This window comes from Carassius auratus, unplaced genomic scaffold (genome assembly GCF_003368295.1).
Source record: "Carassius auratus strain Wakin unplaced genomic scaffold, ASM336829v1 scaf_tig00021987, whole genome shotgun sequence".
Taxonomy (NCBI): Eukaryota; Metazoa; Chordata; class Actinopteri; order Cypriniformes; family Cyprinidae; genus Carassius; species Carassius auratus.
Window position 1 is genome coordinate 215,271 of NW_020525149.1, and position 24,929 is coordinate 240,199.

Consider the following 24,929-nt stretch of genomic DNA (forward strand, 5'->3'; position numbering starts at 1 on the left):
TATTTAAACATATACCTTAAAGACTTGGCTAAAAATTTGAAACTCACTGAAAAATAATAATAAATAAATAAATGAAAAAATATGCATATTGCATACTAAGGTGAACCTTTGTGACAACATGCCCCATGAGCTAATCTAATAAGAAACAAATATAAAATGTACTTTTATGCCAGTTATGATGCACCAAATACTACAAGACATTCACTTAATACTAAAAGAAATGTCCTAAATTGAAATATTTTGTATGATGTTCTGCATTAGGAAGCAAGTCATACAAGTTTGAAATGACATGTGTGAGTAAATTATATTTATCTGCATCATTTCCATTTTTGGGTGAATAACATTGCATAACATACACTCAACATCATCAACCAAAACATTTGTCAGAGGAGTTGTTTTGGGTTGGTGTACACGTCACAATCAAATAATTTTTACAAAGCTAAATATATGGAGTATATTTACGGATCAAAAAAAGCACTTAACAATTTTATTCAAATACATTTATTTAAATCAAATAAAGCTACAAAACAGATTTTAGCTTCCACTGATATCAATGCACTTAAGAGTTGAGGGGAATATAATTAAGGTGTGGTGACACAATTCAATTACAATCAGTATAAATCTTCAAACTGTTTTGCAATGTCTTAAATGTTCTCATTGCAATTGCAAACAAGCCTGTACATACAACATTAAAGCTGTGAACTGTACACCTGTGAAAATTGTAAAGTGTCCAGACCAAGACTGCACATATAAATTAGTTTGTATGTGGTTGTTAAATTAATTTAGTTTTACCAACTGAAAATTGCAATCATGTCCTTGAGAACTGACAATACACATTAGTGCAGCATTTTCAGGTACCTCATCTAGATAACCGTGATGGACAAAAACTCTACTGTGCTTCTTAATTTTGCTACTGTAACTAAAACTAATCCAAATTAAAGCAAACACAAAAAAGCTCTACTCCACATATCTCTATATATTACCAGCAAACAAAAATTGTAAACTTTGACTGAAAAATTAATACTATTTGGGTATGTGTCAGTCATCTGTGAAAACTACAGAATACTCTCTCCACTCTGAAATAATTGATTAGGTTGAATTAATAAATAAATAACTGAAATAAATATCTTTGTAAAGCCACATGAGTGAATCATGTCTGCAGGGGTTAATTTATGTCAGTTACATAATGGATGTCTCAGCAGTGAGCTGTAAGAACTACAGACAATGCATAAATGTCAACCATGACTCCAGAAGACATTCTTAAAAAGAAACGCCTCTGCTGAGATCACAATCAGTTTTAAACTGGTTTGTTTTATTCTGGTTTAACAAACTATTAAAGCCTATTGGGGTTGTAGCTTTAAAAATGCACTCCCTGGCTCACACAATAGGGAAACTGACTTTAATAATTTAAAAAGTATTTTCAGGCACAGGATCAGCCTATTCCACTCAGACTGTCTATCATAATGTTTCATATCTTCAGACTCAATGATTTTATAAGTATGACTGGACTAAATCATTACTTTTATAACACAAACAATAGAACAGCATACTGTAGTTTGATGCAGATCATACCCTGTGATTTCACACGTCACACACTAGACAAAAAACGTTTAGGTGCCAACAAACAGAGGCAAAAGTTTCTATAATACTGAAATAAATGCAAAGACCAAACATATGAAATAAGAGCCTTAATAGCATCATCATCATCATCCCTTATGGCTCTTTATTCTCCCAGAAGTGACTTCATTTATTGGCAACATCTCTGTTCCATGTCCTGATTCTTTGAGAAGCACCAAGGCAGTTCTGTGGCTTTAATTAGCCTTTGCCCTCTTCAAGAAAAACAACATTTTTGTTAGTTTGGTACCTAAATGTTGAAAAGCGAGTGCTGGAGGTAATTGAAGTGCATTATCTGAATCGGACACAATGTGAATCTGTCTGAAGTTTAAATCTCTTGGACAGGTTGTTTAATTTTCAAAGGCTACTTTTCACTTTTGGCTATGGTGCTAATGATGCTTTAAAAACTTTTAAATATCAAAATGCTTCGATCACTAAATATTCACATACTCCACACACACACAGACACACACTAAACAAACAAGTACAAAACAACATACAAGAATAAAATTCTCAAATAGATAACAAAAAAATCCAGGTGATCCACCTGAAAGGATAAACAGAGCAAAATACAGACTGCGTATCTGCTCATAAACCTGTTTTTCTGCTCAAGTATTCTTATTCACAAGCCACTGACATGATATTTTACATTCATTTATGGGTACATTTTATATCAGGTGTCAATGATAATGTGTGCTTAGAATAATGATGCTGTCTTGCAGTAATATTTATAAATCAGTACAACAGTAAGTGCAATAATGCATTATTTGAAAACTTTGTGTTTTTTCGCTATGAATCACTCATATGAGATTGTTCCAGCAAAGCTGCTAGAGTTAGCATTTAGCCCGTGTGCTATGCCTGTAGTAGTCTGTGGGTAGAAGCCTTGCCTGGAGGAATTCTGGTGTGTCTGTTGGTCCTAGAAGCAGGAGCGGGGATACGACTGCCCCTGCCCAGCCCTCGAGTCTTGGACTCTGATATGACCGTTGTTGTTTTAGCTATAGCTGTGCTGACCGTTTTTCCTAAAGGCAAAGAATACAAGACATGCAAACAGACAAACACCTGAGGAGTTAATGAGAAATGCATTGTGAGATGCTGCATAGTTTAGCCAATGTAAACACGGTATTCAAAATAATATTATAATCAACAGTTCATTTATTCAGAGGCAGTGTGTGTGGGGAGGATGGGGCATTGTGGGACTCTTTGAGGTGGAATTGAGGTTGTGTTAGGGCAGATGTGCTCCTGAACGGTAAGGAGGATGTTGTGAAGGCTGTGTGGGGCAGCTGTGATCTATACGAGCTTCATGGGGCAATGTGGGGCAGCAGGACTTGTAGGAGACAGTGTGGGGTTGTAAAGGTCTCATTGAGGCTAAAGGAGATGAATATTCACCTTGTGTGTGTGAGAGAGTGCTCTGCTGTACCGCTCTCCTCCGTGAGTTCTGTTTACAACCCTCAATTCCCATGAGGTGAGACTTCCAGACCTGCACATACAAGACATGCACTGTTACACTGCTGTACAGGCAATGTGTGTGTGTGTGTGTGTGTGTGTGTGTGTGTGAGAGAGAGAGAGACTCTAATACTCACTTTAATACTGGAGTCATGCACTTATCAACATGGGTGCTCATGTAAATAACCTCTACCTATGGAGTTGGTTTCAGTTTTGATTTTCAAATCAGTGTTCTTATATTCCTAAACCTCAGAAATAATATCGCTAACAATGTCTTTCTAGCAAAAGAGCTCTTACAAGTCGAGAACAACAAATGCATTTCCTGAACCAGTGTAGTTATTATTAAAATTAATTGAATATATATATATTATATATATATATATATATATATATTACAAAAGCACTCAAAAGTACTAAAACTAAAATCAAAAATCTAAAATAAAACCAAATTCAAAATATTAATAAATGCAAAAAATAAATAATAAATAAAAATAAATCATGGAGTTATGAGTGAAGACTACATATTTATCTATGTATTTTGGCATACTGCAATGACGACAAAATTTGCGTCCATTAAAATTAATAAAAGATGACTGATATCTTTAAAGATAATTTGTTCAGTGTCAGAGGTTAATTTCTTTACATATTGCATCGTTCTCTTTTTCTTAAGATTGTGTAGAAAACAAAGCTCACACTGTATTTCAGGAACAGCGTAACCCTAACAAAAACAGGTTTATGATTTGGACAATACGAGTGTATGCTGTACATGACATGACACATTTCATTTGACACAGAAGACTCGTCAAACCCTGAATACGTAAAACATTGTTTATCAGCTGGAGGCAGTACTTTATGTGACATTTCAGAGCTGAGAGGTAAATGACTGGAGTAAAACACTTCTCTACTGTCATAATGTCAGATCATGAGCTCATCTGTATGACATGCGGCAGAGAAATAAAATACTGATGGAGAAATAATTTAAATTCATTTCAGTCATTACTGTTGTGGCTGATTGCATTTGTACACCAGGCTTGTTTGTTATTTTGTTGTTAATGACAATAAATGGCTTGAAGATCTAGACTGGCACCTTGTGGGTATGTTTGTGTGTGGTCTCACCTCCTCCCCTGAGGTGAAGTTTTCATGGCAGAGAGGACAGTGATTACAATTTTCTCCAGAAGCAGGTGCTGACAAAAAGGTTAAAAGAATAAATCCATCAGCAGGAAACACAACTAAATATACGAAAAAATTCGCCACTTACAGAAACAACACAAAACTGCTTGGAAATAAATCTGCAGTTGTGAAAGGTTATTTTTAGTGACACTGTCATGTGAACCTGTACACTTCACATGGATGAACAAATCTGATGACAGAGTGGCTGTCTTATCTGATTTTTATGTATAAAAAGAGTGTGACACAAAGAAGAGGCACAATTAGTATCTGATGTGCCAAATGACTCCATAAGCAGCACTGAAAATATCTCTTTATGTTTCACATAAACTAGAATATCATAGTCAATAAGAAAAAATTGCCATTAATAGAAATTCACCTGCCAAATGTTAAGTTTGTACCCTTGTATCATATTTGTAACAGCACTGAGTGTGCTTTCTGGATGAGCATGAAACAAAAACACTGTGCAACCACACAGAGACTCACGATTGCAAGAAGCGCTTTGAGCATGTTCAGTTAGCTCATCTCGGGTGAGAGCTTCAGAGCAGAGAGGACACTGGGTAAAATTTGCCCTCTGCTCACACTCAGTCAGCAAGTGCTCTGTCAGGCTTGCAATCTCCACCACCTAACAAACACACAAGCATACTACATTATTAACACACTTTACAAATTGAAAGTAGTGTAACCAATATTTTGAAATATGATAACTCGCATGCATGTGTGTGTGTGTCTGTGTGTGTGTGTGTACCTGTCTGCACTGAAGGCAGCGCTGCAGCATCGGGCAGTGTTTCCAGTAGTGCAGGTCGAGTCCATCCTCAGTGAATGATTCATCTCTCTCTCCACAGAAAATACACAGACTAGAAAAAACAGCACCAGCATCACCTGATTTGATCTTTCATTTCTCACTCAACATGTTATTACAATTTTTTCCCAGCTGTACAAAGAGAAACTGATAAAATGAGAGCCCATTAGCACTGCACATTATGCTATCACTTTCCAGATGTCTTGGTGAGATTATATTCATGCATTCATAACAGCTACACAATACAAAAACTTGAGTTTGAAGAGTGGCACTGAACCAGAAACTCTCCACAAACTGAGATTCCACTGACTGGTAGAATCACTAACAGCTCAGCTGAGAGAATCGATGAAGAAGTGACGAGAAGAAGTGCTTACTTGTCTAAGAAGTTAGCAACAGATGGTTCGCTGCCTTTCACATCAGCAGGTACAGACTGGTTTACCTTCTTAACACCTGCTGAAACCAAGAGAAACATATTCATCCCTCACATTCTGCTCAGACTGAATTTACACTCATGTACCAGTGGTGTTTATTTATATAATATTATAGTGTTTATTCATATTGTGAATTAAATTTTCCAGTTTGAAGGGATTCAAATTTAACAATCATCTTGGTGGTTCAATGTTAAATCTATATATTCAAGCTATTAAATTGACCACTCTCGGTTAACAATCCAAAACTGAGGGTTAATACTGATGTGTAGGCAGCACAAGCAGGAAAATTTGTAGAGTACTGGCAAATTAGATGTAAATTTTTAGGAGGTGCGTAGCAATGCACGCTTTAGAGAGAATAAAGAAAGAGTGATAGTGTGATTCTCACTGTTTTTATCATTTGACTGAAGTTACATAAGTGAATACAAAGAAGGACATCCAGACATTCATCTTAAAAAAATAGATACAAAGATTCGTGACTGTGGCAGGTTTAGTAAAAAATTGTCACATCAGACATTTAATATGGTGACAGGTTAAGCCGTAAAACAAAAACATGAAGAACAAAAGTCGGTAAGCTGAAAACTAGCTTGTGCATGATTTGCAGTGTTTGCTGCAATTATACAGGACTGATCTTTACCGAGATGCTTCACAAAAGACACTTTACACACCTGATTTGGTTGCCTTCTCAGCTTTTTCTCAGGTACTCTAGTATTGTCCTTCCCTTTCTCCTAAAACACATATTCACATCTTTAATGCATTTATGAATTCATCTATTTGTACATTTGATGACCAAAGGGTCTCTACAGTGATTCAGTCCAGGTGCAATCTAGCTAAAGAACTTTCAGGTACGTAAATGTTAATACCAGGTGTGAAGAAAACCATTTTGTGTGAAAGCATTAAAAACAAAACAGAAGAGACTAGGCCACCTGTGACCCTTCAACCTACACTGATCTCCTTCAGCACTGCAAGCTGCTCTTGCAAGCTCCTGATTTCCTCTTTTTCTTTCTCTCCATCTTCTTTTTCTGACCCTTTTTTTGGCTTCTGGAGTAAAACAGTGAGACAGACAGACTGAATGCAGTATCCCAGCATTCTCAAAGCCCACACACAAACATTCCAAGCATTTTAATCATGAAGCTTAAGCTAACGATGCTCTCCAGACCGGTTTTACCTGTGTGTTGATGGTGTTTCCATCTAATTTTGCAAGTGAGTCAAAAAGGTTCTTGTAGAGGACATTTTTACGTGTGCTGGTGTCATCAGGTGGCAGATAATTCAGAACTGCTTTTCCATGAAGACCGTACATAGCCAGGACAACTCTCACAGAGAGTTCCCGCACCGGGGCAGCACTGTGCTCCAGACCACCTGCCAGAAACTAACACAACACACACAAATATATTTCATTATTAATTCATTTAAATACAATCAAGTGATTTTAGAATAGATGCACTACTGTTAAAGCTTTTGGGGCCAGTAAGATTTACCTAGTAGCTAAGAATAATGGTTTCCGGAAAAATATTAAGAAGCAGTTTTAACGCTTTTTAAGCTTTTAACGCTGATAATAACTAAACATATGTTTTTAACATTCTAAAGCGTTTGCATTATATTCCAAATATCTGTCCCACACTTTCTCTCTCCGTTCTCCATACACACAGATCCCATTCATCTACCCCTAGGCTCTGGATCGCTCATTTTAATTACAGGAAACCCAATCGCCTCTCTGCTGTGCCCTGAAGCCCATCTCATCTCCCAGGAAACCAGCAGGCAGGAGCCACTGAGCAGCCTGCATGTAACCTCATGAAAAAGACCAAACTAACAGAAACACCCAATAAATATAGAAAAGCACATTTGGGAGCTGATTCATTGAAGATAATTGCAAAAATATCTATTTAAAAAATAGTTTATGAGTTATGTTTTAAACAACATGAGGGTGTGTGAATGATGAGATAGATAATAGTAAAACTAACCTTAGCTAGTATCCAGTCCATAAATTCCAATTATATGTAAATTATGGCTGATACAGATAAGCTGATAATTATTTATTGTTATGGCCAATAACAATAAATGGGCAATATTAAAATTCACCATTATTTAGCTAATTTGGCACTAAACACTGAAAACAAACATTATATATTGCACAAGTGAATTTAGGCCATACAAACACATCAGAGTATAGTATGAAAAGTGGATGTATATTTTGAGATGTTTAGCATTTTTGGTTAGCGTAAAATGGGGAAATTAGCATGCACAATTGAATATTAACAATTCAATCCAATATCTAAAAATATACACTCCAAAAAAACTCTAACATTGCATGATAAATGATATGATACCATTACCCACCTAACTAAATCATGTGAAAGCCACCTAGGTGTGGTGACATAAACCTTCCACGCTAACAAGCAAAGCCAGAAGCCCAACTAGAACACAGACAGAAACCTCACTCTGCACTTTGCAGTTCCTTGTGAATTTTTTTTTCAGTCTCTGTTGTAGTAGTGCCACAAGTTTGCATTGCAAATATACTTCAAACTGCACAGGTCCCAAAAAACTAAACAAAAATAAAAGAGAAAACTGTCTAAGACAACTAAGACCCTGAAGAAAGAAAGACCCTAAGGAACTGCAATTTTAACAGCTTAACCACTTTGTACACCTAGCTGCTGGGGCAGAGAGAAAATGAGACAGTGCTTGGATGACTTACATAATCTGTGTCATGGATAAGTAACTGGCTGTCAGAACAGCCCTTTTACGAAACTAATGGTGATAGACATTACGTAGAGTTGACTACACCCTCTCTGTCATACAAAGGCCACTTTGTTTCAGTCTAATGAAGCCCTCAAAAATCCTAATGATAGCTGTGATAATGAAATTAACCTTCAGATCCCAACAGAAAGGTTGAATTTGTGTTATTTTTGGCCAATAGAATCCCAAATGTCAACTGTACATGCACCAAACAGCTGGCACCTAATGGCAGTCAGAGTGTGTGGTCTCAGACTACATAACTGTATCATGTGGTTAATAAATCTAAACCAGCCATCTGCAGTTTTTTTGAAGCTACTACTTTAAATCTGTAGCTTATTTATTTATTTTTTTATGTAAAGCTTGACTGAGCAGAAGGCCACTAGGTTGACACCCAGTGAGATCATCTCAGAAAAAGTTGAGGTTGAGCTAGTACCCGCATGACGTTGTCAAGGGTGAAGCCAGAGTCCTTGGTGCCCAGCTGTTCCAGAAGCTTCTCCAGCAGTTCCAGTCTGCTCAGCGCCAGTCTGGTGGATGCACTGCTCTGCATGGGCCTCACGAGCTCCACAGGAACCATCTGCACAGCTCGCACCTCCTTAAATAAAGCCATTTCCTGCGAAAACAAACACACAAGCCAGCTTTAAACATAGCAGCATTCAAATTACAACACACACTCTTTCTCACGCATTTATACATTCTCAAAAATATATTGCAATCAATACCAGTCTGTTTAGTCTAAAAATAATATGTAAATATTTGTATTTTTTTTTTATTTTTTTTTCAGCGATTTTATAACTGGAGACCAGGAAGTTTGCTGTACATTTGGTAGTAAGTGTTCCCGTTGCTGGCTGCTCTATCGTTGTTAGTGGGCAGCACTAACCATAACAGCTGAACATATGAACACAAAAAAGGATCTTATTCTACTTTGACAATGAGTCAGCTTTTCTTGATGCTAAAAATTTATATTCTGGAGAGAAATGTGTTGTATTTATCATCATGCTGCATACTGCATCATAAATGAGATACTAATGTAGAACTCAAACTTTCCCAAGACTTCTGCCATTTTCTGGATTACTTTGTTGTTGATAAAATCCCATTGGTGATTACTTCACTGCTCATTTGCATAATGTTAAACTCTGCAGTGATTGCATGTGTTATTTCTAGAAGATCGGTGAAGATGATATTTTGGGTACTTAATAATGAGTGATTATGATTTAACATAATATTGGGCTGTATTATTTATAATATTATACAGCACTGCTATCAGAGTACATCATCAAGTTATTCATAACAAGGTGTGGCCTTTGTTGTACTTTTTCCACTTTCCAGATGCATGAGTCACAAATGTCTTTATGAATACAGTGCAAAATACAATAAAGTTGTGCACAATGCTGACAGAGACACAACCGGTCTATCAACAACCAAAACAGATCAGTGTCTGTCGGTCAGAACATTTTTAAAACATCCTCAGTTTTCTAGGAACCTGAAACATTCCTATCCTTATCACACAGATCATGATGACTGTCACAACACAAAGTGCTTCAGCCTTTCTTTCGCACGGTATTTTTCTGAAAAACACGTTGATCTGTCTGGGTCACATTCTCCAGTTATTTTAATAGCAGAAACATTATATTTCTTAAATACAATCTGCTAAAAGTTTGTATATTGTGGTTGTACCACTGCTTATCATATGTATAAAATAACTACATTTACATGCACAGTTGCAATGGAGCTACAGCATGGTTTTGCACAGTGGCGAGTGTGATTTCACCAACTACAACATGTTCCTGGATCATGTTCCTATGACAACATTCCAATCAACCAATCTGAATTGAGTTATAACTTTTCAAGAAATATCTGTTTTAGGCTTACAATCAGGGTTAGGTGCTTCTACACTATTGTTAATCAGATATCATTTCCCACTGATTTTAGGAATAAATTATGGGTAGAGTTAGGTTAAGGGGTAGGGATTGGGTTAAGTCTATATTTTTGTAAAATAATGTTGATCAAGGATCATCAAAAGATGTTGATCCAGGAACATGTCTTACTTGGCAAAATCACAGCGACCTTTGCATAGTCAATAGTAGTCAGATTAACATACAGTATATACTGAAATACAATCACATTATCTAGGCCTGTAAGACTGATGTCACACAAAATAGTATGATACACAGAAGTACAGAAAAGTCGTGAACAATAATTTACTGCAAAAAAAGCACACTGAATTAGCAAGAGAGGACTTTTTGCCATTCTAGAAAATATTTTATTGGATAAAAGTTTTAGATATACCATTAAACATTCTTTTAAATCTTTTTATCCACAAATTAAATTATAAATTAGAAGCTCTACCTGCTAAAAGACCATTTTGTTAATTTTAAAGAGTACAATAGAATTAAGTAGGTAGCGGAGCTAAAAGACATGGATGATAAGCCTTTTTATGTGCCCAGACCTGTTTATGAAATTGTTCAGACAAAATATGGCAGATTGAAATTAGGAAATCTCATAGCAGGGCAACAGTAAGAGACAAGATCTCTACTCATGCTAACAGAAAACCACAAATATTTGAAATTTCCCGTTCACAGTTAAATTCACTTCACAAGGCCACCAGTATATATGATGCAATCCCAGTCATATGTGCAGATTCTCAGCCAGTCAGGTCACCAAGAAAAGTTTTTCTAGTCAACTGGATTGTCAACTAAATGTTTTGGAGTGGAATTTTACCACATCACAACCAATGACCCAAATAGATGCAGGAGTGGCTTCATTACAGATGTATACGGGTAAAGTATTTCAAAAGTCTGTACTGACCTGTATGAAGGTAATAGCTGGGGTTCTCAGTCTCAGGGCTGATTCTCCGGTCCTGGAGAGCAGATTATTCCAAGTCTGTTCCACACAATGACTGATCTCAGATTTGCCCAGCTGATGGTTGGGAATAAACTCACTCAGAATCATTCGAAGCAGATTCAGAGATGCAAGAAACACCTAAAATGCAATACAAATATAGACATTTATTGTTACATTACATACTAAAATTCATGTGCAGGGTTTCAATATTCAATATTGTCACATTTTATACAATATTCTATCATTTAAAAAAAAGCTACTTTTACCTCCCCTTACAAGAGTTTAAGAGTTTCTATGGTTTTTCTAAACAACTTCATGTTGAAACCTCTGTGTACCTATTACAAATGACCATCTAACCCAAGAAAAATACTGAATATTCATTTTTGAAATGTATTCATTAACAAGGCATGTTTTTTTAGAACCATCTGGAATCATTTTTCCTCAGAATTGCAGTTTTAAGGTACAATTATAAACAGAAGCTGTGTAAGAAACCGCTTGAGGCCTTTACAGCAACACATGGTGCTGAGTAAAAGCACACAATTAAATGCTGTGCTGTGTGAGTTTAACTAAATAACCGTGGAGAGGGGGTCACTGGAATGTGTTCAGCAGAGGGCACATTGTTCAAACTCTCAGTACAACCATTTACAACAGTTTAGAATGAAACTGAAAGGCCATGACTTTTTAATGTGTGTGATTTATCTACGGACTGACAGCACAATAAAAAAACAGCTGTCACGCCACAACCACAAACATGGATGTGCTTTGAGAATACCAGAGGGTTAGAAAGTGATCCATTGATATGCCAAAAAAAACAAATGAAATTTTCATTATTACACATGTTACTCAATGTCATGGCAAATTGTAAAAAACCCTTTACTGAAAAGTAAGAGCCTGAGGTCAGTGGAAAATTTCCATGAACAGAAAAACTATTCTTGATTTTGTGTGCTTATATCATTTAGCTGTTTTGTTCATATTTTTAACAAACAGTTACAGATGGTGTTCCTCATATTTCTATTTGGGTTGCTTATTGTCAAGAATATTCTGTACATGCCACTGCAGGTTTTAAGGAAAACAAATACTGTATGCTAAATTTACCACCAAGGTAAAGAGTTTTAAATATGTTCTTTAGTATATGGTTTGTCTTTCATTTTAATCAATCACTTCCCTTTAATAAGAAAGGGTCAGACTGACAGCTTTATAATTCAATAAAAATAAAAAAAATGTTACTGTTCCCAATAAATTTACTCTTTGAAACTACACTATGTCTCTATCAAAAAAAGACTGTAAGGGACTCTCATTCTGCAGCTGCCATATACTGAGCATTACGATTTATCCAAATCTCCTGTTCATTTTTCTACAGTTGGTCCGTCTTCTCCTACTCATACCCACTGTTAGTAGACAACCTGGCTAAGTTCACCCTTGGGAGAGATAAGCAAAGCTTTCCACCACATTTTTTGCAGTATCACTTCTACAGATAATCCACAATACTAGACAGAACACGACAACTGCTAAACAGTCACAACTATCAGTCGTGCTGATAGTGGAATTCTGTCTTTAGCCTTAAACGACAATGAAAAGAAGGATACATGAGAGAAATTAGAAAGAGAGGGTGAGAGAGAAAAAGAGAGTAGGAGAGGCCGAGAAACAAAAGAATGGGAGTGATAAAATCAGACTGGGGGAAAAATAAAGATAGAGTGGGAGTTCTCGTACAGATGACACTTTATCTGTGAGAGCTTTCTTGCAGAGGAACACAGCTGCTCTTGTCATGCTCCGCAGTTCTGCTTTTGGGGTTCCACGTGGAACCTCCAACAGTTTCTTGTAGACTGTCAGCAAAGCATCCTCCCTGTAGGACCACGTCTTGGAATAGGCCCCGGCCACCTTTGAGAGACAGACCGAGAAAGAGAAAGTGAAGATTACATTCCAGAAACAGCACACTAACAAAATACACAAGCTGACCATGTGACACATAGAGTTTGCCCAGTGCTGTGTGACAGTAAACAACAGTTACATCTGGACATCACAGCAAAGTGTTAAATACTTAAAAGGATAATTCTCCCAAGAATTAAAATCCTGCCATAATTAACTTAACTTCATGTTACTCCAAACCAATATGACTACTTCAAACTTGAAAATCAGATCAGTATGATTTGCAAACAAATAATTTTATAGCAGTTTTGTAAATACTAAAATCGCTGAACTGGAGGCTGTAAATGTCGAGTGTCTCACCAGACTGTCTCCATAGATGTCGATGGGCAGACTGGCCTCTCTCTGAGCTTTCTCTGTGAGCGGTTCTGGTTGTCCTGTGGCCCCAAGGCTAGATGGGGTGGTTGTGTCCGTCAGAGGGGGCATCTCATCGAGCTCACTGACTGGCTGCTCACTCGACCTCTTCCTAAGAGCAGGTAAAGGCCTCTCGTCATAAGGAAGAGAACTGGTCTGTGAAAATACACACATGACAATTCTATGAATCCCAAAATCTTGAAATCAGATATACAAAACATTCCCAGCAGGAATAATTGTCTGTGTTAAAAACTGAATTAAATGCAAAAAAATAACTAACACTTTAACATTATTTTTGTACTTTCTGTCATATGCAGAAATATAAATACTGTTACAGTTGAGGGTTTATTTTACACCAGAAAGACTGGTCTGCTTGCCATCCTATAATTTTCAATCACTAGCTGTGTTCTCATCTTACATGTTATTTCAAAGCTGGTTAACAGGATGACATGCAGAAAAACAAAAATGAAAGGTGCACTAAGAAAAGTCTGACCAAGTCATCTGACATAGTTACACAACCCCTTGATAATTCTATTTTTAAATATATATTACTTGGTAATTTGCATATGTAAGAGAGTGCTTAAATACAGAAAAGGCTAATTCAGGCTGAAAAAAAAGGTTTACAAAGACAGCTTTAGATTTAAAGAGGATGCATTACTTATTTTTATGTTTTTTTGTTAAAATATTTTTCAGAAGTATGTAAACATTTCCACCTCGGGCATGGTTTATGGCGGTACTAAGGTAGTAGCACAAAAATGACACACTTCCCCATTAAACCCTTTAATTAAATCTTGAAACGTAAAACTCTCTAGCTAAAGCAAATCCCTTATATTCATGTTAAGCAACACACATTTATATAATCTACAAGGAGCCTTGTGTCAGTTAAGATAGAGCTACATCGGTGGAAAGGAACAGAAGCCGCGTTTTATCAAGGCAGATAACTCTGACTGAGGATTACCTTAAAATTAGCATTTGTGATAAGATATTAATGAACAAGACAAAAAGTGGACACAAGTAACACATTAGAATAGTAACATCATACTTTCTTTTTCTTATACAGATGTTTATTCTGTGTACATCAAGACTTACATCGGTCTTTGGGAAGTGAGGAGGAGAGAGGGGTGTTTGGGCGACTGTATGTTTGGGGCTAGCTGCTTTTGAAGTGTCCTGCTCATCAGTCTCCTTCACACGTTGCCTCTGTCTTCTCTTCTTGGGTGAGTCTGCTAGATGAGGCATGTGTTTCTGTGTCCCAACACGTGGAGAGGGAAACTCAGAGTTGGAAAGCTCGGGAATTCTCTGGATCTGAAAAGTTTTATACATTTATTTACATTTTAAATCAAAGTTCATAAAAGCTATTTATTTAAAAAAATACAAAAATAAGCCTGAAATGATTAAAAGGCTAATAAATATTAAGAACCTTAACCTATTATTTTCCAGACACTGATTGTATGAAAAAATTATCACATGCTACAGCTACAGGTTTGTCAGAACACAGGCAGAACACAAGTGCTTGCCACAAACAAACAGAGCATACTGTCCAAGTCATTTCATGTCTGCTGTTTAAATGTGTCTCTTGACCTTAGACGAGTAAGAGCAAGCACCTGATCTCAGGAGAACCAGCACAATCACTATTCAGCTGGGAAACCAGCATATCAGACTACTAATCTCACTGGAGCTAGAGTCCCTCACGACACAAGAGATGCTTTATTCATCCATTCATTACAGGAGAAGAAATTAAGGGAGACACACAGGAATATGGATGGATGGATGAATGTCATTAACTGATGTTCTGAGAAGTGCAATGGATGGATGGACACCTCTGTTGGATTTTTAAAACATTTTTATAAGTTTAATCATGGCTATATTCGTTAAAATATTGTGTAATATTGTAATACTGTAAAATATTAATAGAGTTTATAATAACTGTTTTCTATTTTAATATATTTTAAAATGTAATGTAATTACTCCAGTCTTCATTGTCACACGATCCTTCAGAAACCATTCTATTATGTTGATTTTGTGCTAAAGAAACATTTATTACCAGTGTTGAAAAAAGTTGCTCCTTAATATTTTTGTGGAAATCATGATTTTTTTTAAGGATTCTTTGATTTATAGAAAGTTCAAATAATTTTTTATAACGTTACAAATGCCTTTATTGACACTTTTGGACTATTTAATGCATCCTTGATGAATAAAAGTATACTATATACTATAGTAAAATTGTATTGATCTTAAAATTTTGAACAGTAGTGTATATGTGGATGAACGTATGGATGGATGTTCACCTGACTGATGTCCAGCAGGTCATGGAGCTCCAGCTGCTGGTAGACTGTGAGCCTGTAAGCTTCCATTTGTTCCTTTTTCTGCTTAGCTGTGTCATAGTCCTCTCGTTCTATGGCACTGTGTTTCTCCACATCATACCGGCCCAAACGCTCACCCACCTAAAAAGAAAAAGAGAAAATGGGAAAGAAGAAATGAGAGGATGTTTAACACTTATCTGAGGTTTAGAAATAAACTTGTAATTTGCTTAGTAATCACTGTCAGGCTATAACTGACAGGTAACTAAAGGAATGCCACAGCTCTATTGGAATACACCTGGATGCATTTCAACCCTCTCAATTCCAGGTTCACATCTCCAGTGTGTAACATTATTATTAAACTACACGTGCAAACAAAGAGGTGTCAGACAAAAAAGGCAAATTTAATAACCTTTTGGAGGTCTGCGATAGCTTGTTTGAGTTTTTTGGCCAGATCAAATCTTTCCTCTCGAACCATGTCCTGTTTTTTCTGGTCCAGTAAACGAATGATGTGGGCCACCTCAGGGTCCTGATACATGTCAAACGCCAAGTCATCGAGCGGCGAGATAGAGTCACATTTATAACTTGAGAGCCTGCAAGATAACAGGAGTAAACAGAACAGAAAGACAGAAGACTGCGTGCACAAATTTACTGTAATGCAATAGATCTTTGGTTTTTACCCAGTGTGTGTGCCGTCCAAAGCTGAGCTGTATTGGCTGTTGTTTAGATACTGATCAATCAGCTGATCTTTGCTTAGCTGGGACAAAACCAAGAAATTAGCACAACGTTATTAAAGAAAGTTCAATTCTGAAACTAACAATGTAAAATCAACATCCTTTGAATCTTTGGAAATTGTATTTCCAACAAACAAAGGTTAAAATTCTTGATTTCTGCCTGTGAACTTATTATCACTAGTGACCTGGATAACACAAAGAGTCTCCAGGCTGGACAGAGAGAGAGAGGGATTAGAGATTAACAATGCAGAGATTGTTAGCAAGGTGGGAGACGACGAGAGAGAGAGGAAGTCGTGGAGGTAAAAAATGGGGGGAGACAAGGTGAGAGTAAGAGGAGAAAGAGAGCATGAGAAAGAAAGAAGGGGGTAATGGGATAGAGCAAATAGGAGATGGGGAGGGCTGAAAGTAGCGGTGATATGGATATATTGATGAGTGATCTGATCTGAAGCTCTGCTGTGCTTACGGAGCTCAGACTCACATTACACAGATCCACATACCAACACTGAGGACAAATCATTAGACCTGCTCAAGAACTGCAACACACAATGAAATGCTTGTCAGGTGCTATTGATGTAAGCCTACTGAAATTAGTAATTAATATTTAAACTTAAAAAAAAAACTAAAAGAACTGATGCATGCATACAAGCACTTATATGAACGCTGCTCCATCTAGTGTGTTATTGGTGTGTTGTAAAAAGCATCCAGATCAATGTTAGGCAAAAGAGAATATAAAAGAATTGTCTCTTTCAATTCACAGGAGTTTCATTAGTCCAAAACAACACTACACGTTTTGTGCCAAGAAATTACAATTTTAATTTACACCATCAAAATAATAAACACCACCAACAAAACCTATTTTAATTTGGGCATAAGTAAACAAAGAATTATTCTTTTCAGAAAATTAACACTACTTTAAAAACCAAGGGGTACATCAGGTGAATTATTTGGGTCAAATCAAGCTCTCTGCTTTGATCTAAATCTGATAGAGAAACATGCTCAACAGAAAACCATCGCCATCTAGAGGAGATCAAACAAGAAGAGAACAATTCCATAAACTGGACTGTTACTTACTGCTGTCCAAATCTCATTTCCATCCACAGGGTCACCCAAAATATTTAGGGCCACCAATGCAACCTAGAATTTCAGAAAGAACGCGATATGACATTGATATGATTAAAATAAACAAATCAACCCTAATTCCCCACATTAATTACTTTTGTACCTGATTGTAGCTGTTGTATTGATTAACATGGTTTCTGTGAAAGGTGAGCTTCAAGTAAGACCCAACAGCATCAACATGAACAGACTTCAGCTCTCTGGCTCTGAAACCAGTCTTCTCGTTGTCAGAGAGAGACACGTACCTAGACAACACATTACATTCAATACAGTTAGATCAGAAAAAATAAATGAGATTTGATAAGGTGTTACATACCGAATCACATTATACATTGATAATGACAGAACCAAGCAGTGATCTAAACTCTTTCCTCACCCCAATCTGTGAAGACTATGGGTCTGTTGGGGCGAGCTGGACTCCGGCAGTCTGTCTCCAATGTGGAACTCGATCTTGGATGGGATCAGGTACTGATGGGCCAGTAGCTGGAGTTTCCTGATTCGACATCTCTCAACCAACTGCAATATGATTTCCTGAGGGAATGGACAGAACCTACACACGATAATAAAAAAAAAATTCTTAAAAAGCGTTTTAGAACTGTAATCTTTGGTAGAAAAAGCAGCTATAAAACGGAATATTATCAGCTATTAAATAGCCTTGATATTTATAAATTATTTATCATTATTATCCTACGTCTACAGTTTGTCTTCTAAACCAATCCTATCTAAATTACATGAAATACACTGTAACATAAATAGTATAAAATGTATTGACCTGGTGGATCTCCAGCCACTGACAGTGGGCCCGTGGACCATCAGATTTTTGCCACTGTAGTTTCCTTCATGACCAGACCAGCTTATCACAGAGAAGTCTATCTTATGAGGCATCCTGTACCTGAGCTCTGATGGATGTAGGATATGAACAAAACATGATGTTTTATTCCACAAAGCACCAGCACTCTTAACATAAAACATATAGAAAGAACCTGTAATTTGGCAACATTCCTTTACATGAGAGTAACAGGATGTATCCTTAGAGGGAAATCTATTCAGGGTATATCTATGTTTACCACATCTACTTGTTGTAACACTGTAATTTCAGTTAAGTATACACTTAAATGTTGCATATATTCAGAGGTTTGGTGCTTATTATGAAGGACTTGAGTCATAATTATGATTGTTATTTATAGAATGTAGCCTTAGCGTGCACTCTGGCTAACGTTAATTAAACAGTAACATTACGGTTACAACTCATCCAAAACAGCGATAAGGATCTTAATCACAAACCACACGTTAATCAGATAAAGTTCCGAATCACTCATTCTTAGAGTAGTACTAATATTCACTATTGGGCAGATAAAATTCCGATAAATAAGTAGTTTACCCAAGTACAGCAGTTGCCTACGTTTATCTCCATAACCACCGTTTGACAACTGAAACGTGTACGCATGCGCGAAGTTTTCGTTCGTTCTAGAAAGAATCCGGTAGAATGAATCTTTTAGGTAAACGAATCGTTTCTTTCACTTCCGTACGGACAGACTGTAACAGGTTCTGACTCTTCTTCACTTCTATGTTCAGTACTTTTGTTTACTAAAGTCTATCCTAGTTGAAGTACGTGTCTCACATGCAGTGTTCTACAATATATAAATAATATTTTTTGTGTTTATTATTATTTTATTATTTATAATTTGTAGAATACCCTTATATAACGTTTTATATTTATATGTCCCCTACTACATTCTATAATCCTTTTTCTATTTTATTTAAAAAAAAAACATTTTATTATTATATCTAATATATATATTATTTTCTACTATGAGCGTGTATGCCTACAATTATTTGTTGTTTCTGTTTGTAGTTGCAACAGGAACTAAAGACGAAGAATTTAGAAAAATTAACTTCCATCGCACATATTTGACAAATTATGTACCCTAAACCTTGAACTATGAAGAATTTTATATTAATTTAATAATTTCTATATTAATTTTCATATTTATATTTTATACAAACTGAGAAGAAAAATAAATAAATAAATAAATAAATAATAAAAAAAATATATATATATATATATATATATATATATATATATATATATATATATATATATATATATATATATATAATTCTAGTAACACAAAAGAAAGTCTACTTCCAGTTCGCCACCTGCTGGCCCTCGATGTAACTTAAAGAAAGAATCAGTAAACAGTTCTTTTAGATGAACTGATTCAAACGTTCGAGTCACTTTATTGAATCAAAAGTCCTGACTCGGTCGAATAAAAAGGGATGCTGGTTCTTGTAGTCCTTTATTATTGCTCTGGTTACAGATGGGAGAGTTACTCTAAGAACGTGTGTAAAATATTACTATTAAAATATGTAATATGCAAATACTAAATTCCAAATCCAATGCTTACTGAGTTAATTACATTTTAATGTACATTTTAACTCTTCCGGGTTGCGTCCGTCCATGTTCCGGGTTACGTTGGACAACATGGCTGAAGATGGCTCGCTGAATATTTGGCCCGAAATAGAAAAGGTAGAAAAGGAGAATAGACGTGAGCTGGTGCTTCAGGGTTCAGCAGTTGACAAAAAGATCCAGAGCAGCGGCGGACTTCACGCGCGACTTTATTCCCTTTCTCTCCTAAACTACCTGGAGATCAGTCAGTGTCCCAGTTTACACGAGATCCACGAGAACATCAGCCATCTGTCCCATCTACAGAGTCTGATCCTCTGCAGGAACAAGCTCACTGCAGTCCCAAAAAGCATTGGCGATCTGAAGGCGATCAAAGTCCTGGATTTGTCCGTCAACCAGCTGCAGGCTTTGCCCGAGGAGATCTGTGCACTGAGCGAGCTCAACACTTTAAATGTCAGCTGCAACAGCATCACTGCTCTGCCGGATGGCCTTAGCAAGTGTGTAAAGCTCGCCAGCATCAATGTGTCCAAAAATGCACTCTCGCGGCTCCCAGACGACTTATGGTGCTCCAAGCTGGAGCTCCTCAGCACCATCATTGCATCAGAAAACGCGATAGAGGAGCTGAGCAGTGAGGTCCATAACCTGTCTGCGCTCAAGGTGCGTTTCATGACAAGACCTAATAGTGAAATCCTGTTTATGCTGTATTTTAATTCAGCATGTGCAATGGTTCAATAAATACACATTTGAAAAAGAGTGGTTTTGGTGTATTATGTACTCACAATTATTTAATTCTATTGATTGTATGTGGTAGACTATGTGTTTAAATAAGATTTTATTATTATTGTTTTTGTATTTTTTAAAATAAATAAAATAATGTATAATTTAAAAGTTATTAAGTATCAGTTAAAATAGTTGTCATTTAAAAAAATAATTCTAGAGATTGTATGTGATGTATTTATTTACTTAAATTATTGTTAAGATTTCAATATGCATTAATACTATTTGAAAAGCCCTCCAGCATGCATCTCACTCTCCGCTATCTCAGGTTTTGGATCTCTCTGGCAACAAGCTTCAGGAGCTTCCATGGGAGCTGGCCGACTGCTCCAAGCTGAAAGAGACCAATTTTAAAGGGAACAAGCTGAAGGACAAGAGGCTTGAGAAGATGGTGAACGGCTGCCAAACCAAATCAGTCCTAGATTACCTGAGGGCAGGTGGGAGGGGGAAAGGGAAAGGCAAGCAACAGGATGGAGAGGCGAGCGAGAAGCTTGTCTCAAAGAAGAAAAGCAGTGGAAAGCAGAAGGGCAAAAAAGAGGCAGAGGAAGTGGATGAGCTTAATCGGATGGTTGTGAGAGTTCTGCATGTATCCAAAGTGCCAACAGCAGTTACAGTCAAAGTTTCTGAAGGCATCAAGGATGTCCGGCCTTACATTGTGTGCTGCATTGTAAAAGGCATGAACCTCAGACAAGGAAATGCACTCAAGCGATTTCTGGTGGCTCAGGTGACACAAGTTTCAACAAATAACTCAGCCATCAGAACTATTGTTTTCTGTCTTTTTAAACTGATTTTATATAAGCTTATATAAATGTCCGAGTATTTTGTCTGCAGACCAAACTTCATGATGAGATTTGTGGCAAAAGGACAACGGCAACAATCGCAACTCATGACCTGGGCTTGCTCAAGGCTCCTCTGTTGTACGATGTCAGACCACGAGATACACTGAAGGTATGGGAGGAGGTTTCTCAAATATATCATTTTTATATATATACTTAGTATTAATTTTATAATAAATCCTCAATTCAACGCAATTTAAAAGTCTTGCTCTTTCACAATCATAATTGTCCCTATAGTTTATCACTTAATTCACTTATCAATCAGAGCATCTCCACTAGTTGCATAATGGATAAAACAATGCAGAGCGATGAATATTCAATAACCGTTGTTGATGCAGTTGAATGACAGGAATCCGGTTTCAAAGCCACCAGCTGATTAATGACACAGAAGTCCCATAATCTTCAGATTTGAATAATAAATGAACAGTCCCTTTTCTCGCTGTTGTTTCTTTTGTGTTGATGGTGAATTCATCACTTCTCTAAGAGCCCATAGGCCGTCGGACAATAGGATGTGTTACACTGCTTCAGCCTCATAATTGATGGTTTCAATTATACACCAGATAACAGCCTTTAGCAGTAAACTAAGATACATTTATGCTATATTGTGAATCTAGTGCCTTGAGCTGACTATACTAACAATATATCCTGTCAATCATTTCCTTATTTTACTTTATTGTATTATATATATTTTTTTTTAAATCACACAAATTACAATATTGCCACATGAAAACATACCTACTGCAGAGTAATATATATATATATATATATTATTATATTATTATTATTATTATTATTTGTTTTATAACTAAAAATGTATAATATTTTCAACATGTGTAGATCGTTCCTCTTGGTCGTAAGGAGATGAGGGCAGCTGAACTGCTGGAGATACTTCAACAGGAAGCAGATGAGCTAAGAAAACATAAAAAACGACAGAACGTTTCAGGACTCCATAAGTAAGAAAATGCATATTTAATACCTGATTATATAATATTAATAGAGGCAAATATTAAATATTATAATGACTTGTCTGCAGTATAGTTTGGAGCTGTGGAGGGCACAATCTGTCAAGCAAAGCAATAGTTTTGTGCAAAACATTGATCTAACATAATTTCAGAAGAAAATGGGCTATGTCATGCTCACTAATCACATTGTGTACTATTTAGGCCCTTTTTAAGTGATCCAAAAAATATCCCTCTTTTGTCAGACAACTGTTGTGTTGTTCATCCATGTAATCGCACTGACTGCACAGAACACTAAGTACTGAAACACTAAATACTGAACTGTGACACAGAGAATGAATTCATTATTCAGTGTTTCATGGACGTATTCCCATTTTTTTTTTTTTTTTTTACCCAGATACCTTCAACTCCTTGATGGGAAGGATCTTTACCCCTGCTTGGTTGACGCAGAGGATCATGTGGTCTCATTCCCACCAATCACAAACAGCGAGAGGACAAAGGTAATTTATTCAAATTAAGTGAACTATGAAGAGGTTATTTCAGGTCTTGATGAAAAAGGTATTTTTTTATGACATTTATTATTATTTTATCCAGAAGGACACAAAAAAATATGTCATGACAAAAATAAAATACAATATTTAATCCTTTCAAGCATTAATGTCATATTCATACATTCTTGTTAATGCATGTTTATTTTATTTTTATTTTATTTTTTCACATTTAAAATAATGTTTTTTTTTGTTTTTAAATTATTATTCTTATTACTTTATAATTATTCTGGTTATTATAACTATTATTATTTTTGCCAAACAACCAAATAATCTGTCTTTGCAGATAAAGAGGTCCACACAAGAGCTGTTTTTAGAGGTGACGAGTTCCACCAGTCTGCAGATCTGTAAAGATGTCATGGACGCATTGATAATAGTAAGAAATATTACTAGTGTTTTGGTTTATTTACATATATATATATATATATATATATATATATATATATATATATATATATATATATATATATATATATATATATATATATTACATGTACCTTTGAACGCTGATTTCTTCATTGAAGAAATGAGCTCATCATTCTGCACACACACACACATACACACACATTTGGTGTACAGTGTCACATAATACAAGTGCAATTTAAAAGCCCCTGATTTTTGCACTTAGAAAAAAATACCTGACGTAATTGAAAACCTTGAAATGTGACAAGGAAAATTAAATTGAGAAAATGGTTTCTATTGCAGCTGCGAGATTTATTTCATGATACAAAAGACCTGTCCCACTTTCACGCATTCTTCTTTTACGACAGCTCAGATAACTACTGAATATTTTACTATAAAACACAATCTGAATAGCTGGCTCATTGCATTCAGTTCATCAGCATGTACTAGCAATTATGCTATTACAATTAGTACCAAGACTATTGAAATGCATTTGTTTTCACATTTCTCATCCAAATGCTTTTATACAAGCATTTTACATCATTGTAGTTAGTAGCTTTTATCCAGCTATGAATGTTCACAGTGAAAAACAGCTTCCATGTTTGTTAGTGTAACATTCATACATTTTCTCTAACCATTCTTGTTTCTATTTCAGAGAATGGCAGAGCTTAATAAATTAACCTTTGATGTAAAGGAGGATGCGGGCTCAGATGAAGAGACTGATGTGACTTCAGCTCCTCCTGCAGAGGACCCGGCCTCCTCCGAGCTGACCGTAGTACAAGTGAAGGTAGTGGACGTAGATGGAAACCTTAAAGTGGTCTACCCATCAAAAACCGACCTGATGTCTGACGTCAGCAATCTAACAGTCGTCCGATAGCAAATTCAACCGTTGGTTTTCTGTCCAATTTTGCAATGCATTTTGTAATGCATCATCAAATTAAAATGGATATTAAAACATTAATTCAAATATTGGATTCAGTCCTTCTCATTTACACTTCTGTCTTTTGTATGGAAACCCGTTTTCACCATGGTGTAAAAAATAAATAAATGTATTCTTAAATTATCTTTTCTACTATGAGGTGGTAAAAGATGTTATACTTTTGAATTTCATTGCATTTTATGCAATAAAATGATACTATTAATATTATACCTTGTCAAATATTTTGTGTTTATAGAACACTGATTTATACTTCTAATAGAATTAATAGTCACTTTGTCCTACTCCGTGAAATAGACTTGGCCTGTTTTGCTGAAAGAAAATCATCTGTATCATTATCAAAACTAGTAGTTTAGTAGTTCATAATTCAGTTTATAGTACACTCTTAAGAAAAGTGGTTCTAAACCGTTCCAGAAAAAGGTTCTTCGGCTAGCAGAACCCTTTTTGTTGCTAAATAGAACCCTTTTAGGGTTTCATAAAGAACCATGCTTTGAAAATGCTATTTAGGACCCTAATTATGTTATAAATAACCTTTTTAATGATAGTTTATTTTCATTAATATTAGTATATCAACATTTATATCATAAATAATATACAAATAATATTATTTGTAT

General features: G+C 36.0%; 2 protein-coding genes across 2 annotated transcripts; one reads left to right on the plus strand and one right to left on the minus strand.

The window, feature by feature from the left end:
- Positions 1–1,951: 1,951 nt before the first annotated feature.
- On the minus strand, positions 1,952–18,890 carry LOC113077220 (centrosomal protein of 104 kDa-like). Its single transcript, XM_026249668.1, is given in 23 exon segments — positions 1,952–2,633; positions 3,001–3,091; positions 4,174–4,241; positions 4,711–4,849; positions 4,973–5,081; positions 5,401–5,479; positions 6,123–6,143; positions 6,146–6,182; positions 6,400–6,495; positions 6,623–6,823; positions 8,621–8,797; positions 10,993–11,166; positions 12,739–12,906; positions 13,255–13,461; positions 14,395–14,607; positions 15,591–15,746; positions 16,015–16,195; positions 16,283–16,359; positions 17,408–17,470; positions 17,559–17,697; positions 17,829–18,002; positions 18,225–18,351; positions 18,834–18,890. Coding segments are annotated over 22 exon segments (2,850 nt in total). The 5' UTR covers positions 18,338–18,351; positions 18,834–18,890; the 3' UTR covers positions 1,952–2,466.
- A 1,002-nt stretch (positions 18,891–19,892) lies between these two features.
- On the plus strand, positions 19,893–24,349 carry LOC113077221 (leucine-rich repeat-containing protein 47-like). The gene is made up of 7 exons (XM_026249669.1): positions 19,893–20,516; positions 20,905–21,357; positions 21,465–21,581; positions 22,307–22,422; positions 22,826–22,928; positions 23,263–23,352; positions 24,034–24,349. The coding sequence occupies exons 1-7, from the start codon at positions 19,914–19,916 to the stop codon at positions 24,253–24,255; spliced, it is 1,704 nt and encodes a 567-aa protein (XP_026105454.1). The 5' UTR covers positions 19,893–19,913; the 3' UTR covers positions 24,256–24,349.
- The last annotated feature ends 580 nt before the right edge of the window (positions 24,350–24,929 follow it).

Bases quoted from the DNA above. Each gene is read 5' to 3' on its own strand.
- LOC113077221 (XM_026249669.1), top strand. From the start codon at position 19,914: ATGTTCCGGGTTACGTTGGACAACATGGCTGAAGATGGCTCGCTGAAT. The intron at 21,358-21,464 runs GTGACACAAGTT...TTTTGTCTGCAG, and splicing joins AGCGATTTCTGGTGGCTCAG to ACCAAACTTCATGATGAGAT. The intron at 23,353-24,033 runs GTAAGAAATATT...TTTCTATTTCAG, and splicing joins TCATGGACGCATTGATAATA to AGAATGGCAGAGCTTAATAA.